At 41.5% G+C, this 13,054-nt stretch overlaps 1 protein-coding gene across 1 annotated transcript; it reads right to left on the bottom strand.

The window, feature by feature from the left end:
* Positions 1-1,490: 1,490 nt before the first annotated feature.
* UBE2A (ubiquitin conjugating enzyme E2 A) lies at positions 1,491-12,368 on the bottom strand. Its single transcript, XM_006046105.3, has 6 exons — positions 12,116-12,368; positions 11,915-11,995; positions 11,527-11,552; positions 3,053-3,142; positions 1,973-2,061; positions 1,491-1,730 (listed from the first exon to the last, which is right to left on the bottom strand). The coding sequence occupies exons 1-6, from the start codon at positions 12,157-12,159 to the stop codon at positions 1,602-1,604; spliced, it is 459 nt and encodes a 152-aa protein (XP_006046167.1). The 5' UTR covers positions 12,160-12,368; the 3' UTR covers positions 1,491-1,601.
* Between the last annotated feature and the right edge of the window lie 686 nt (positions 12,369-13,054).

Below are 13,054 nucleotides of genomic sequence, written 5' to 3'. Positions count from 1 at the left end.
CAGTCATTGTCCTTGTCTCTATAAAATGAACTAGGTTGCTCCTCAGAAGAAAGTTTTGTTTAAACAAGGTTAACACTGAGGATACCTGTATTCCCAAACTTTACTCGAGACTTAAAATACCATTTTATAGTAGTTTGTTTTTTAAGCTAAGGCTTTTTTTAAGAGGTGGAATGTCAGGATCAATGTTAGACCTTGGTCTCTTAGGATGATGGTAAATCTCCAGGTTAATTCTCCCCACTTAGCAGTTTCATTCCCTTAACTGCCTATAATATATGCTGAAACAACTTTGTTTGAATAGTTTTAAATTCTGTTAGAATGTTTTAAAAAGCATGAAATACTTAAGACTGAAAAGAATAAAGGTCCTCTCCAGCAATATCTTCTCTTTTTCCTCTGCCAGGATCTGTATTCATACTCAGCTAAAACGTAATTATATGTTGACTACAAAATTTTAAGGTTATTTTTATTTACAAGTTTTGAAAAATGTACATTTTTTACATGGGTTACTTATGCAAAGTTAGATTTAAAAGAGTGATAAATGCACAAAAGGTGTCAATGGAACATCAGACCAAACATTTACAAGCCTTGTCCCACACTGCTACTTAAAGGTACTGTCTGTCTAAAAGTATAAATATTCAAAGAAAAGACTGCAAACATTGATTTTAATGTTCTTATAATACTGAAAGGGAAGAAGAAACTAAAGCATGCAGCATTAACTGAGGATTTGAGTGGAAAATAGTTTGCCACAGATATGTTCCCTTCCTTGGGTTAATTAAAAGAAAAACAATGTGGGATTATAAATTTGTTTACATAGGGCAGAACAGCTCCTTTAAAAAGATTAAAGTTTCTCCAACCTTCCTAGCTTAATTAAAAACTAATGATTGTTTCCATTCCTCTGCTCCCACACCTCTTTAAAAAGTGAAAATCCAGAAGACTGCAGTATTCTGAAACTTAGCTTGGGTGTGTCCCGTGAGTATCTTGCAAGGAGAGAATGTGTGAGTTATCATAATTGTGGCACTCCTTTGGCCAAGTCTTTTAACATTCTCCTTCCTACAGTAAAAAATAGTTCATATTGATTAAATCTTAGTATCATAGCCTTTTAAGCGTCCACTGCTGCTCTTTCAAAGTGGATGTTTACAAGGATTTGTTTCCCTGTTTTCTACATGCCATATTCCAAAAATTCATTTCTAAATCTAACACAAGTGAAGGACCAGCCAGGGTGAAGGCTTCAGCAATCATTTTGTTAAAAACAATGTTCCGGTCATCAAGCTATGCATAAGCACCACTTGTAAAACAATTTTAAAAGCTTAGTGTAGAGTAGAGTAACACAAAACTGCCCTAAAACTGGAAATGAGATACAAGAGAAGGGAAAGTAAGCATTAGTCATTTTTGCACGTAACCCAGGTACAGTACATTTGATCTCATAGCGGGTGTTCTCTGATGTTTAAGGAAAAGGTAGAAGGGATAGGAAAAGCTTGGCAAAGGACAATGGAAACGGCACAACAGCTATTTTGCTTTTAATAAAGTAAATGTAATGACACTGAAGAACAGACACATCAATACATATTTTCCTTATGACTGCTGCTGCTTTTCTTCCACCCAGGTCAACAGTCACGCCAGCTCTGTTCTACTATCGCAGAAACACGTTTTTCATACTCCCGCTTGTTCTCCTGGTACAGCTGAGCAGCCTGGCTATTTGCTGGACTATTGGGATTGGGTTCATCCAGTAGAGACTACAGAGACAATTTGTAACAAGTCAGTTCCTCAGTGCCTAGATATAATCACTTGAATTATCCTAAGTAGCAGCTAAATTTGCTCTCAGCATAATAATCTTCAGTTACATTAGTCTGCTATAGCTAGGCAAATATGTTTTCTGGTGGCTTAGGTCTTAATGACCTACTCTTTACTTATGACTTTCAAAAAACAATTGCTAATATAAATGTATCAAAGGATAGTCACATTGAGGAAAATTCACCTGTATGGATGTTAAAATGGAAGACACATCATAGGTTGGACTCCAACGGTTCTGAAGTATGTCCAGACATATGCTACCATCTGCATAGACTAAAAGCATAGAAGTAGGTTATGTTAAACATAACAAAACCATTAAGGTTTTAACATTATAGTCAAGACAAATAGAGTCAAGAATACTTTGCTTTTGAGGTTTAAAATGATTCCTAAGCTGCTTCTCAATTATATTCCTAAAAGAAGTGTCATAATCACTACTAGTGAAACAACTGGGATGATCAGAGAATGTCAAATATAATTTGTGGAAAACTGGAAGATACTTAGTGCTTCTTATTCTGAAAAGACTGTCCTGTTATCCAGGAAACCACACATATTTTTTAAACAGGGTTCCTAGTCATCCACAGACGTATGGGAAATTCATTCCACCAAATTTCTAAACACTACCTCTTCTCTGAAATAACAAAAGATAGCTCAGAGTTCACAAAGTTTCGTTTTGGCATGAAGATAAAAATATCTGATGCCCTGGGAATATTAACCTGAATAAAAGGCAAGTTGTTCTAGGCTTGCTACTAGGAAGGGGAAAAAAGTGAAGTACTAAGTTAGAATCACCTGTGGTACTTTTCTAATATACTGTATACCTGAACCTCAACCAGAATCTGATATTCAGCAGGTCTGGAGTGAGGCCAGGGCATCCATAGCTTTTAAACGTTCCATGCTAATTCTGATATGCAACCAAAGCTGAAAATGGTTGTTTTAAATGCTAGGGAATATAATTACAACACAAAACTACCCAAATCGGGCCTTACATTAAAAGGAAACCTCAAGGACACCTTTATTTTTGTTTATTAAGTAAATGATAAAATCATCAAAACCAGAAGGCTCTCAGATTCCAAACAAATGCAGTGTCCCTTCACGGCTTCGTTCTAGGACCTAAACCAAGACAGCAATAGGCCACCATGAGCAAGACCAGCTTTCAGAAAACAGCAAGATTCCTACACAAATACTCATGTACTACAGACAAATAAATAGGAAATGTGGAATAAACAGTACAGCACTTTAGAATACTCTATTAAAAAGTGATACTTGCCATTTGGATGGAACATCTTAGAGACAAATCTAACCGTTGGTGGCTTATTTGGATATTCCTCAGTGAATTCTATTGTAAGCTTAAAGGTTCCTGTAATTAGAAAAGCAAGGGTTAAGAAAACATTTATCATTTTGTTCAGTAGTACTTTGTTTTTAATGCTATATGACTTGTTTTTCAAGTATTATATGAAATAATGCAAAGATACAGAGTAGGAAAGAGACCAGGTAAGAGGTACAGCTCTAGGAACTGCCCTAAAAATGAACAGTGTGAGAACCACCACTCAAAGGTGATTCATTTTTTGTTTTTCTGTTATTCTCCCCCAAACTTAAATACAGCTATCTTAAACTCAAAATTACTGCCTACAGGATAACTTTAGCCCCTGTACATTTTGAAGACATCCTTAAAATGACAAGCAACTACAGCCAAAGTTTGGCCTTCCTCCTTTAGAAGACTGAAAGACCTTAATAAAGTCTAATTTTCATCAGCTGTCATCTTAAACTCTCCAGTGATTTTTAAATGAACTAGAAAGAAGGAGCACAAAGGTTCAAAAACCAATGCTAGAAATACAAATCAACAATCAAATTATTTTTAAAACAGCAGGGAAAAAGTATAAAAGTGTTCCCTGGCTCCTTTTCATGTAATAGCAACTCTATAATGAAAACATAATTGAATGTAAGCCAGAAAAAACTTCACAGTCTCTCTTAAAAACCCTTAAGTATGACTCACAAGGTACTTAACTATAAAACCAACTCAATAATTCACACTAATGGAGAGAATTAATGGCAGAAATAATTTAAAAATCACATTAGATTGCATTCATGTCTCCAGTAAATTTCTTTCTAATGATGTTTGTTTACGCTACCACTGAAACAAATTATTTTTCTTGAATATGTGTCAACTAAGGTCGCGGGAGGCCCTAAAACATACTAGGTTAGAAACTTATAAGAAATGGACAAGCTGGATCTAATTCAAGAATTGTTGGGGGACTTCCCTGGCGGTCCAGTGGTTAAGACTCCATGCTTCCACTGCAGGGGAGCAGGGGATGTGGGTTCATTCCCTGGCTGGGGAACTAAGATCCCACATGCTGCTGCTAAGTCGCTTCAGTTGTGTCCGACTCTGTGCAACCCCACAGACAGCAGCCCACCAGGCTCCCCTGTCCCTGGGATTCTCCAGGCAAGAACACTGGAGTGGGTTGCCATTTCACATGCCATGAGGCACAGCCAAAAAAAAAAAAAAAAGATTTGTTGGAAGTTGTGATTTGGGGAGATTATTTCCTTCAAGATGTTATTTTTAATTGGTTTTAATAAATTCAAGAAAACAACTGGGCAACTGTTTCTTCCTGACTGAAATTTCTTCAAGTAATCTTAAGGAATCAGTTACTATCTGGTATAAGGTGATGCATGTTCCACTATATTACTCTGGTCCATTTAATACATTACTTATTCTAATACAATAGACCACACTTCAGATAAGATTATAATGTGTTACTGGTTCCTTCAGAGTTAGCAATTTATTTCTTCCTTGCTTCCATTCCACCTTTCCACTTAAGAAAAAAGATCACAATCATTTTACTACTAGATGTTACATATAACAATACCAAAATGTGTTTTCTACCAGCAAACTGACAGTGCAATTTGCTAACAAAGGTGCCCTTAGTATGAACATGCGTCCCAAAGTTTCAGAATAATGTAAAATGCAACATATGGAGACGTATTCTTCAAACTATTTTTACTCCCTAAAATTTAAAGTCAGATCTAAAGATACTATGAATTATAACTAAGGACAAACGGTATAGTATTTTGAAATGGATAAACATGCTATAGTCCATCAGAACACACCTCACCTTTATCACCACCTGGTCATAACTCTTCCTATTTTTGAGGGAGAAAGCATAGTTCTTCTTTTTCAGTCCTACTAATATTATAATCATGATGGTGTTATCACTCACCTAGAGCCAGACATCCTGGAATGTGAAGTCAAGTGGGCCTTAGAAAGCATCACTACGAACAAAGCTAGTGGAGGTGATGGAATTCCAGTTGAGCTATTTCAAATCCTGAAAGATGATGCTGTGAAAGTGCTGCACTCAATATGCCAGCACATTTGGAAAACTCAGCAGTGGCCACAGGACTGGAAAAGGTCCGTTTTCATTCCAATCCCAAAGAAAGCCAATGCCAAAGAATGCTCAAATTACCACACAATTGCACTCATCTCACATGCTAGTAAAGTAATGCTCAACAAGCCAGGCTTCAGCGATACGTGAACAGTGAACTTCCAGATGTTCAAGCTGGTTTTAGAAAAGGTAGAGGAACCAGAGATCAAATTGCCAACATCTGCTAGATCATGGAAAAAGCAAGAGAGTTCCATAAAAACATCTATTTCTGCTTTACTGACTATGCCAAAGCCTTTGACTGTGTGGATCACAATAAACTGGAAAATTCTGAAAGAGATGGGAATACCAGAACACCTGACCTGCCTCTTGAGAAACCTATATGCAGGTCAGGAAGCAACAGTTAGAACTGGACATGGAACAACAGACTGGTTCCAAATAGGAAAAGGAGTACGTCAAGGCTGTATATTGTCACCCTGCTTATTTAACTTATATGCAGAGTACATCATGAGAAATGCTGGGCTGGAAGAAGCACAAGCTGGAATCAAGATTGCTGGGAGAAATATCAATAACCTCAGATATGCAGATGACACCACCCTTATGGCAGAAAGTGAAGAGGAACTAAAAAGCCTCTTGATGAAAGTGAAAGTGGAGAGTGAAAAAGCTGGCTTAAAGCTCAATATTCAGAAAACGAAGATCATGGCATCTGGTCCCATCACTTCATGGGCAATAGATGGGGAAACAGTGGAAACGGTGTCAACTTTATTTTTGGGAGCTCCAAAATCACTGCAGATGGTGACTGCAGCCATGAAATTAAAAGACGCTTGCTCCTTGGAAGAAAAGTTATGACCAATCTAGATAGCCTATTGAAAAGCAGAGACATTACTTTGCCAACAAAGGTCCATCTAGTCAAGGCTATGGTTTTTCCATTGGTCATGTATGGATGTGAGAGTTGGACTGTGAAGAGAGCTGAGCTCCGAAGAATTGATGCTTTGGAACTGTGGTGTTGGAGAAGATTCTTGAGAGTCCCTTGGACTGCAAGGAGATCCAACCAGTCCATTCTGAAGGAGATCAGCCCTGGGATTTCTTTGGAAGGAATGATGCTAAAGCTGAAATTCCAGTACTTTGGCCACCTCATGTGAAGAGTTGAGTCATTGGAAAAGACTCTGATGCTGGGAGGGATTGGGGGCAGGAGGAGAAGGGGACGACAGAGGATGAGATGGCTGGATGGCATCACCGACTCGATGGACATGAGTCTGAGTGAACTCCGGGAGTTGGTGATAGACAGGGAGGCCTGGTGTGCTGCGATTCATGGGGTCACAAAGAGTCGGACACGACTGAGCGACTGAACTGAACTGAATATTATAATATGCAAGAAAAAGTAGGAATGAGTGTTAGTTCAAAACTTTGAGCTTTCCTTATGTATCTCAAGTATAAACACATTTGGCTCAGTGTTGATATACACTTAAATTATAGCTTAGAGATTTATCATCAAGAAATTGCTCTAAAATTGGGCAGATTTAATAGTATGCAGAGCTCCCAGGTAATTTAAATTAAAACGATCATTAAATATGGTACTTAAAGGTGGTAAAGCCACACAGAAGGCAAGCATAAGTATAAACAGTGGGGCAAAGCAGAAGCTTTGCAGTCAGATCTGGGTTCAAATCCTAGCTTTGCTACTTGCTTGTTATGAAACCTTGGGGGAAGCTGCTTAACTTGCTGCTGCTGCTGCTACTAAGTTGCTTCAGTCGTGTTCAACTCTGTGCGACCCCAAAGACAGCAGCCCACCAGGCTCCGCCGTCAAACACTGGGGCAAAGCAGAAGCTTTGCAGTCAGATCTGGGTTCAAATCCTTGCTTTGCTACTTGCCCATTATGAAACCTTGGGGGAAGCTGCTTAACTTGCTGCTTCTGCTACTAAGTTGCTTCAATCGTGTTCAACTCTGTGCGACCCCAAAGACAGCAGCCCACCAGGCTCCGCCTTCAAACAGTGGGGCAAAGCAGAAGCTTTGCAGTCAGATCTGGGTTCAAATCCTTGCTTTGCTACTTGCTCATTATGAAACCTTGGGGGAAGCTGCTTAACTTGCTGCTTCTGCTACTAAGTTGCTTCAGTTGTGTTCGACTCTGTGCGACCCCAAAGACAGCAGCCCACCAGGCTCCGCCTTCCCTGGGATTCTCCAGGCAAGAACACTGGAGTGGGTTGCCATTTCCTTCTCCAATGTATGAAAGTGAAAAGTGAAAGTGAAGTCGCTCAGTCGTGTCCAACTCTTCGAGACCCCATGGACTGCAGCCCACCAGGCTCCTCCATCCATGGGATTTTCCAGGCAAGAGTACTGGAGTGGGGTGCCCACCGCCTTCTCCATGCTTAACTTGACTATACCTCAAGTTCCTCATCTGTAAAATGGGTTAATAATAATACCCACTACATAACATTGTTGTGAGGTTTAAAAGAGAAAAAGATGCACAGTGATATAAAACAAGTGCCTCATAAATACTTTAGTTACAATAATTCTACAGTTTCCCATCTCTAGACCCAGTTGAAGGAGGCAAAACCCCAAAATCCAAACCATCATCAGTAAGAAAAATACAATTAATGAATCCAAATACTAGATAGTACTTTCTCTCTGACCTAAATCAAACACGCACAGTGAAACGCAAGTAGAGAACATATGCTGGTGGTTCACAAAACCCCTGACTTGAGCTTTCTGCCTACTGCTTGCTGAAAAGTTCAACAAGGTGGTTACCTAGCTACCAGAGAAGTTAATCAAGTCTTTTAGAACAGCTTACTTAATATCTTGAGAGATGAAACCACCTGTTTATGTCAATATTAATATAAATTAGTAGGACTTACCCACATCTTACTCAAAGTACACATTTAAAGGGATGTTTCATACACTTAGGGCTTCCCTGGTGGCTCAGAGGTTAAAGTGTCTGCCTGCAACGCGGGAGACCGGGGTTCGATCCCTGGGTTGGGAAGATCCCCTGGAGAAGGAAATGGCAACCCACTCCAGTATTCCTGCCTGGAGAATCCCATGGACAGAGGAGCCTGGTGGGCTACAGTCCACGGGGTTGCAAAGAGTCAGACACAACTGAGCTACTTTTTCTTTCTTTCTTTCTTCATACTTTTAGCTGCATTAAACAATGAGAACCTCTTCAGTACAACTTTCAATGCAATTTCGGAGATCCAAAACGAACATTAAGGATATTTAAAATCCTAGAATTAATGTTATGCAATTGAGCCTAAGCTTATCCTCTGAATATTTAGAAGGCTAGGCTTTAAAATAATTGAAAACTTAAGCCTCACCATTGTTGTACACAATCTGTACTGATTTTTTATCTTCCTGAGGAGGCCACAACATTGTAAGGAAAGTAGGAATTAATCCATCTATACCTAGGGACCTGGACAATTATATAAATGTGTTAAATGGCTGGTGTATAGCAATAGGGAGTGATTTGGTTAGTGTATGTTCTGCCTAAAAACAGTCACAAATTCAACTTTTGAAAATATTGTACTGGCCAAAGAAAGCACCTCTGTAGGTGTTTTCTGCCATTTAGCCACCAGTTTGTGACCCCTGAGGAGGAAGCAAAGTACATATACTTAAATTTTTTTGATGATTGAAAAAGTCTGACTTTTAAGATAATAACCAACCTTCATTACAGGATTTATGTACCTTAAGAACACCCCTTGTGGACTTTTAAGTGATTCATTTAAAAAAGGACACCAAATTCTTAAGAATACATCCACTGTAAAAATCAAATACTAATATCTTACTGTTTCTATTAACAATTTTCAGATGATGCGCTGGAGAATACATTGCTTCTTAACCTTCATATTCAGCATACATGCTAAGATATTTTATGAGGATGCATTTACCCCCAGTGTTTTGTTTGGTAGTGTAAGCTCTTGGGAACATAGCCCTCTTACTTCAAGTGTGTGAAGTTAAATCGAAATACCTTGAAGAGTTCCTATTTTTAAAAGTTCAGCTCTTTAACTAGGACCTAGCTGTTATGGACGGAGAAGGCAATGGCTCCCCACTCTGGTACTCTTGCCTGGAGAATCCCAGGGACAGGGGAGCCTGGTGGGCTGCCGTCTATGGGGTTGCACAGAGTCGGACACGACTGAAGTGACAGCAGCAGCAGCAGCAGCTGCTGTTCTGGAAACGTCTGCTCCAGATGGTTACAAGGAATCACCAAAAGTAGTTCTGAAGCTGTTGATTTATATCATACATTGGCAACAGCAAAATCAACGATGCCACTTGTTCCTAATTGGGCCTTTCCAGTAAATTTCCTAGGTGTAAATAAGAGGTATTTTTAAATGGTCAAAAAAATTCTTGTAACCTTGGTTAGTGTTCTAGACACCTGAGGAAGCATTCATGGATAGCAGACTGCTCAAAAGAATGAATCAGAAAAGGGTACTGTCATTCAGCCTGAGTAATTCCTTTCAGTAATGTCAGGTTGGAGAGACACATCATCAAAAATAGAACCAGTAATGTCAAGGGGGAAGGTCCAGGTAGATAATGGATTCCATAAGTACTTTTCCAATTCATACCACTTAAAGCGAGAGAAGCACCCTTGAAATATTTACGTTGCCAACCCCTAGCAAAGCAAGGTACTATTAATAAAGTTGTGCCCAGCATAAAGCAGTCTGAATAAAATCAGGAGAAAGGAAGCCAATGAAAATAAAGCTGCTGGAGCTAAAGCAAATACACAGCAAATCTGCACATAAAACTTAAGTATGAAGAACCAGCAACCAATCTAATGGAGGAAAACTAAGCCTAGCTAGCTTTTGCTATGGATCAGGATCAGTTCAAATGATTTACCTCACACACCAAAGTAGTATGCCTTCAGGATCACACTCCCTTGCTATCATTTCTTTTTATCAAAGCACTGAAGAACAGTGATATTTACCCAGGAGGTGAAGGCAGAGAAGAAACAAAGTATCTAGCTTACTGTTTACAATCTGCTAGGGAAATCTGAGTGTTTGAGACAAATCCTAGAATTGGTTTGTATTCATTTACCTCACAACATGTTGTGGTTGGTAACATCCAAAGGCAATCTGACTTGACAACTTGATTTTGGTTTGTATTCATTTACCTCACAACATGTTGTGGTTGGTAACATCCAAAGGCAATCTGACTTGACAACTTTGCTTGTACTGAGTAGTTTGTAGAAATGCTTTTGTTGCCACCTTCAAATGGAGGTGTATGCATATGTGTGTGTATATGTGTACAGATCTCTCTCAAATGCTATATGACCAAAGGAATATAAGGCATTGAGAAGAAAATAAATAACAGAAAGGCCCTTTTCTGTTTAAAAATACCTCAAATATTAAAGATGTCAATCAGTAGTTCAAATACTTTTAATCATCTTTTTAAATGCATTAAGCTTTCAAAAGCAATTAACTACACACACATACACACACAATTGAGTGCACATAAAACTATATCAATGTCAATTTCCTGGTTGTGCATAGTCATTCAAGATGTTACCAAGGGAGAGGGGGGAACAGGTGAAGGGTACACAAGGTCTCTCTGTATTATTATTTATTACAACTCCACACAAATCTATATCAAAACAAGAAGCTTTAAAAAGTCCTTAAAAAGCAACTTAGTGTGTTTTTAAAAGTCAAACCTAAACCTAAAAGTCATGTACCTATAAGTACGTGTAGTATCTTGAAGTAGGTTGGACACTGGTAAGAGAGTACATTAAGGCTCCCCTCGATTGTGAAACTGCCTTGAGATTACTGATCATAAAGTCTTGATAAAAGCACATGCTGAAAACTCATTTAAAAATAAGAAACAATAAACTGGCTATTGAATGTGCCATTAAAGACCATCTTAAAGCAGTGAGGCTGAAAAGCACTCAATGTCAGATTGTAGAAACCAGACAGTTGTGTGCAAGGGATGCCTGCATCCATTCAACATCCAACAACACACATGAAGCACCTGCTGAACACAGTTCCCACCCTTGTGACAGAATTCTGAACCAGACAGTCCCTGGGGTCTCCGAGTGGATCAGCAAGTGGTTGGGTTGATCTTAACTCAGTGTCCTGATGGAGGGGGTGTTGGTGCTGAATTTAGCAGGATCACAACCCAAGCCTCACAAACCCTTAACATCAGTGGTATCATGCTCCTTTTAAAAAGTGACTGCCTTACTCAGATTTTTTTAAGCAGCAGGAAAAAAGGTACAGTTCTAGTCAAGCGGACAACAGCCAAAACAACCTGCCACAGACTGGACTCCTCTCAAGCCTTTAGCAGGCAGAGGCTAGGGAGAAGCGGGTTATTAAGTAGGAGGCACTTCCAGGCTGACTGGGAAACCCTTTCCCCAGAAGATCAGGGTCCCAAAAGGTGGGTAAAGAAACTCTCTTACCATCCTCAAACGGGGTCCCTTCAGGCCTACAACACAGAGAGAAACAAGTCAGTTCCCGCATGGGGGCTTCTCTCTCCCCGGTTCATCTGCTCGCCCCACCTCTGGTAAACCACCGCTTCCCGGGTTGAAAAGCCACTACCAATAGAGCTTTGGGGCTCAGAAACCCCAGGCAGGCCGAAGCGCCACCGCTCCCCGCCCCGCCCCCCTCCGAACCCCAAACGGTTCCCCTGGCAGCGGGAACCGAGCTAATCGAGGCACAGGCTCCGGGGAGGCGCCTAGGCCCAACGAGCCCCAAACCTTCTCGCTCAGTCCCCGCCTCCGCACCGGGTCGGTCCCAACGGGCACACGGGTCCCCCAGCCCTCACCACCATCCGGAACGCAGACTCACCCAAAAATGACCGCGTTCCAAACCATGATGTTGTTCTCAGACGGAGCCCCGCTGACTCCGGCTGGAGGATCCTCCTGCAACCTACAGGGAAACAGCAGAGGAACCTCCGGCTATCCTGTACCCGCCGCCCGCCGGTCCCCTGACGGCCCCGCCCTGAACCCCGGCTGCCGCCCCCGGCCCCTAGAGTCCCGGGCGGGTTACCTCTTGAAGTCCCTCATGAGACGCCGCCGAGCCGGGGTGGACATGTCTCTAGCGGGGTCAGGGGTGGGGCATACACCGAGCTCTCGGGTCCCCGCGGGTGGTGAGGAGGCTGAGGAAGCCGGAGGAACCAACGGAGAAGCGCCTAGAGGAACCGCACTGCCTCTCCTCAGTCGAGGGTCGATCTGGCGCCGGCTTAGCACCACCCCAGAGTAGACCGGGGCTGAACCAACCTGAGAGGAGAAGACGGGGGTGGAATGCCAAACGCCGGACGGGCCGTACCAAGACGGGACAGGGGTCGGGGGGGGGGGGACGAAAGTTGCTTAGGTCATTAAACCCCTGAGGGACGCTGGGAGCGAGGGTGAGAAGCAAGCTGCGGGCCTCATGTAATTGCTGGGAACTCAATAGGATCCGGTGGTGGAATCAGTCCACCTTCACTTTCCAATTCTAAGACGAACCATGGGAAGCTTTTTTTCTGTTCTTCCTTTTTCTTTTTTAGATCAGATCACTTATTAAAGTGCGCACAGTGGCTGAGGGGGAGAAGGATGAAGTCTCAATCTCAATGAGGACAGAGTGGAAGAAGGCGAAACCAGTTCTCCTAAAGCCGAAACTCTAGGGGGTACACCTCCTACGGACACGGGAAACTGGGGAGGAAGCTGTGTGACTGGTCAAAATCAATGAACATCCAAAGAGTAAATCGACCTCGACGGTGAGGTCGAGGGTCCCTTCTCTATGGGATGAATGTGTGGGCCCCAACCTTTAGGCTGATGATCACCCCCAAAGCAGAATGAAATGGTGGTGTGTGTCCTGGGGGAGGGAATGAGAGCTGGAGGCAAGCAGAATGAGGCTTTAGCTTTGGACACTCACAATTTGGCTCTGGAACCACATTTCCCCTTGACAGTTCAACAAGCCAAGTGGCTACTATATGTTCAGAAGAGTCCA

The sequence above is a fragment of the Bubalus bubalis genome, chromosome X (assembly GCF_019923935.1).
Source record: "Bubalus bubalis isolate 160015118507 breed Murrah chromosome X, NDDB_SH_1, whole genome shotgun sequence".
Classification (NCBI taxonomy): Eukaryota; Metazoa; Chordata; class Mammalia; order Artiodactyla; family Bovidae; genus Bubalus; species Bubalus bubalis.
The sequence above is the reverse complement of the archived record's forward strand: the minus strand, read 5'-3'. Positions and strand labels throughout refer to the sequence as shown.

Bases quoted from the DNA above. Each gene is read 5' to 3' on its own strand.
- UBE2A (XM_006046105.3), bottom strand. From the start codon at position 12,159: ATGTCCACCCCGGCTCGGCGGCGTCTCATGAGGGACTTCAAGAG. The intron at 11,996-12,115 runs GTAACCCGCCCG...GTTTCCCTGTAG, and splicing joins CTCATGAGGGACTTCAAGAG to GTTGCAGGAGGATCCTCCAG. The intron at 2,062-3,052 runs GCAAGTATCACT...CTATGCTTTTAG, and splicing joins TAAGATGTTCCATCCAAATG to TCTATGCAGATGGTAGCATA.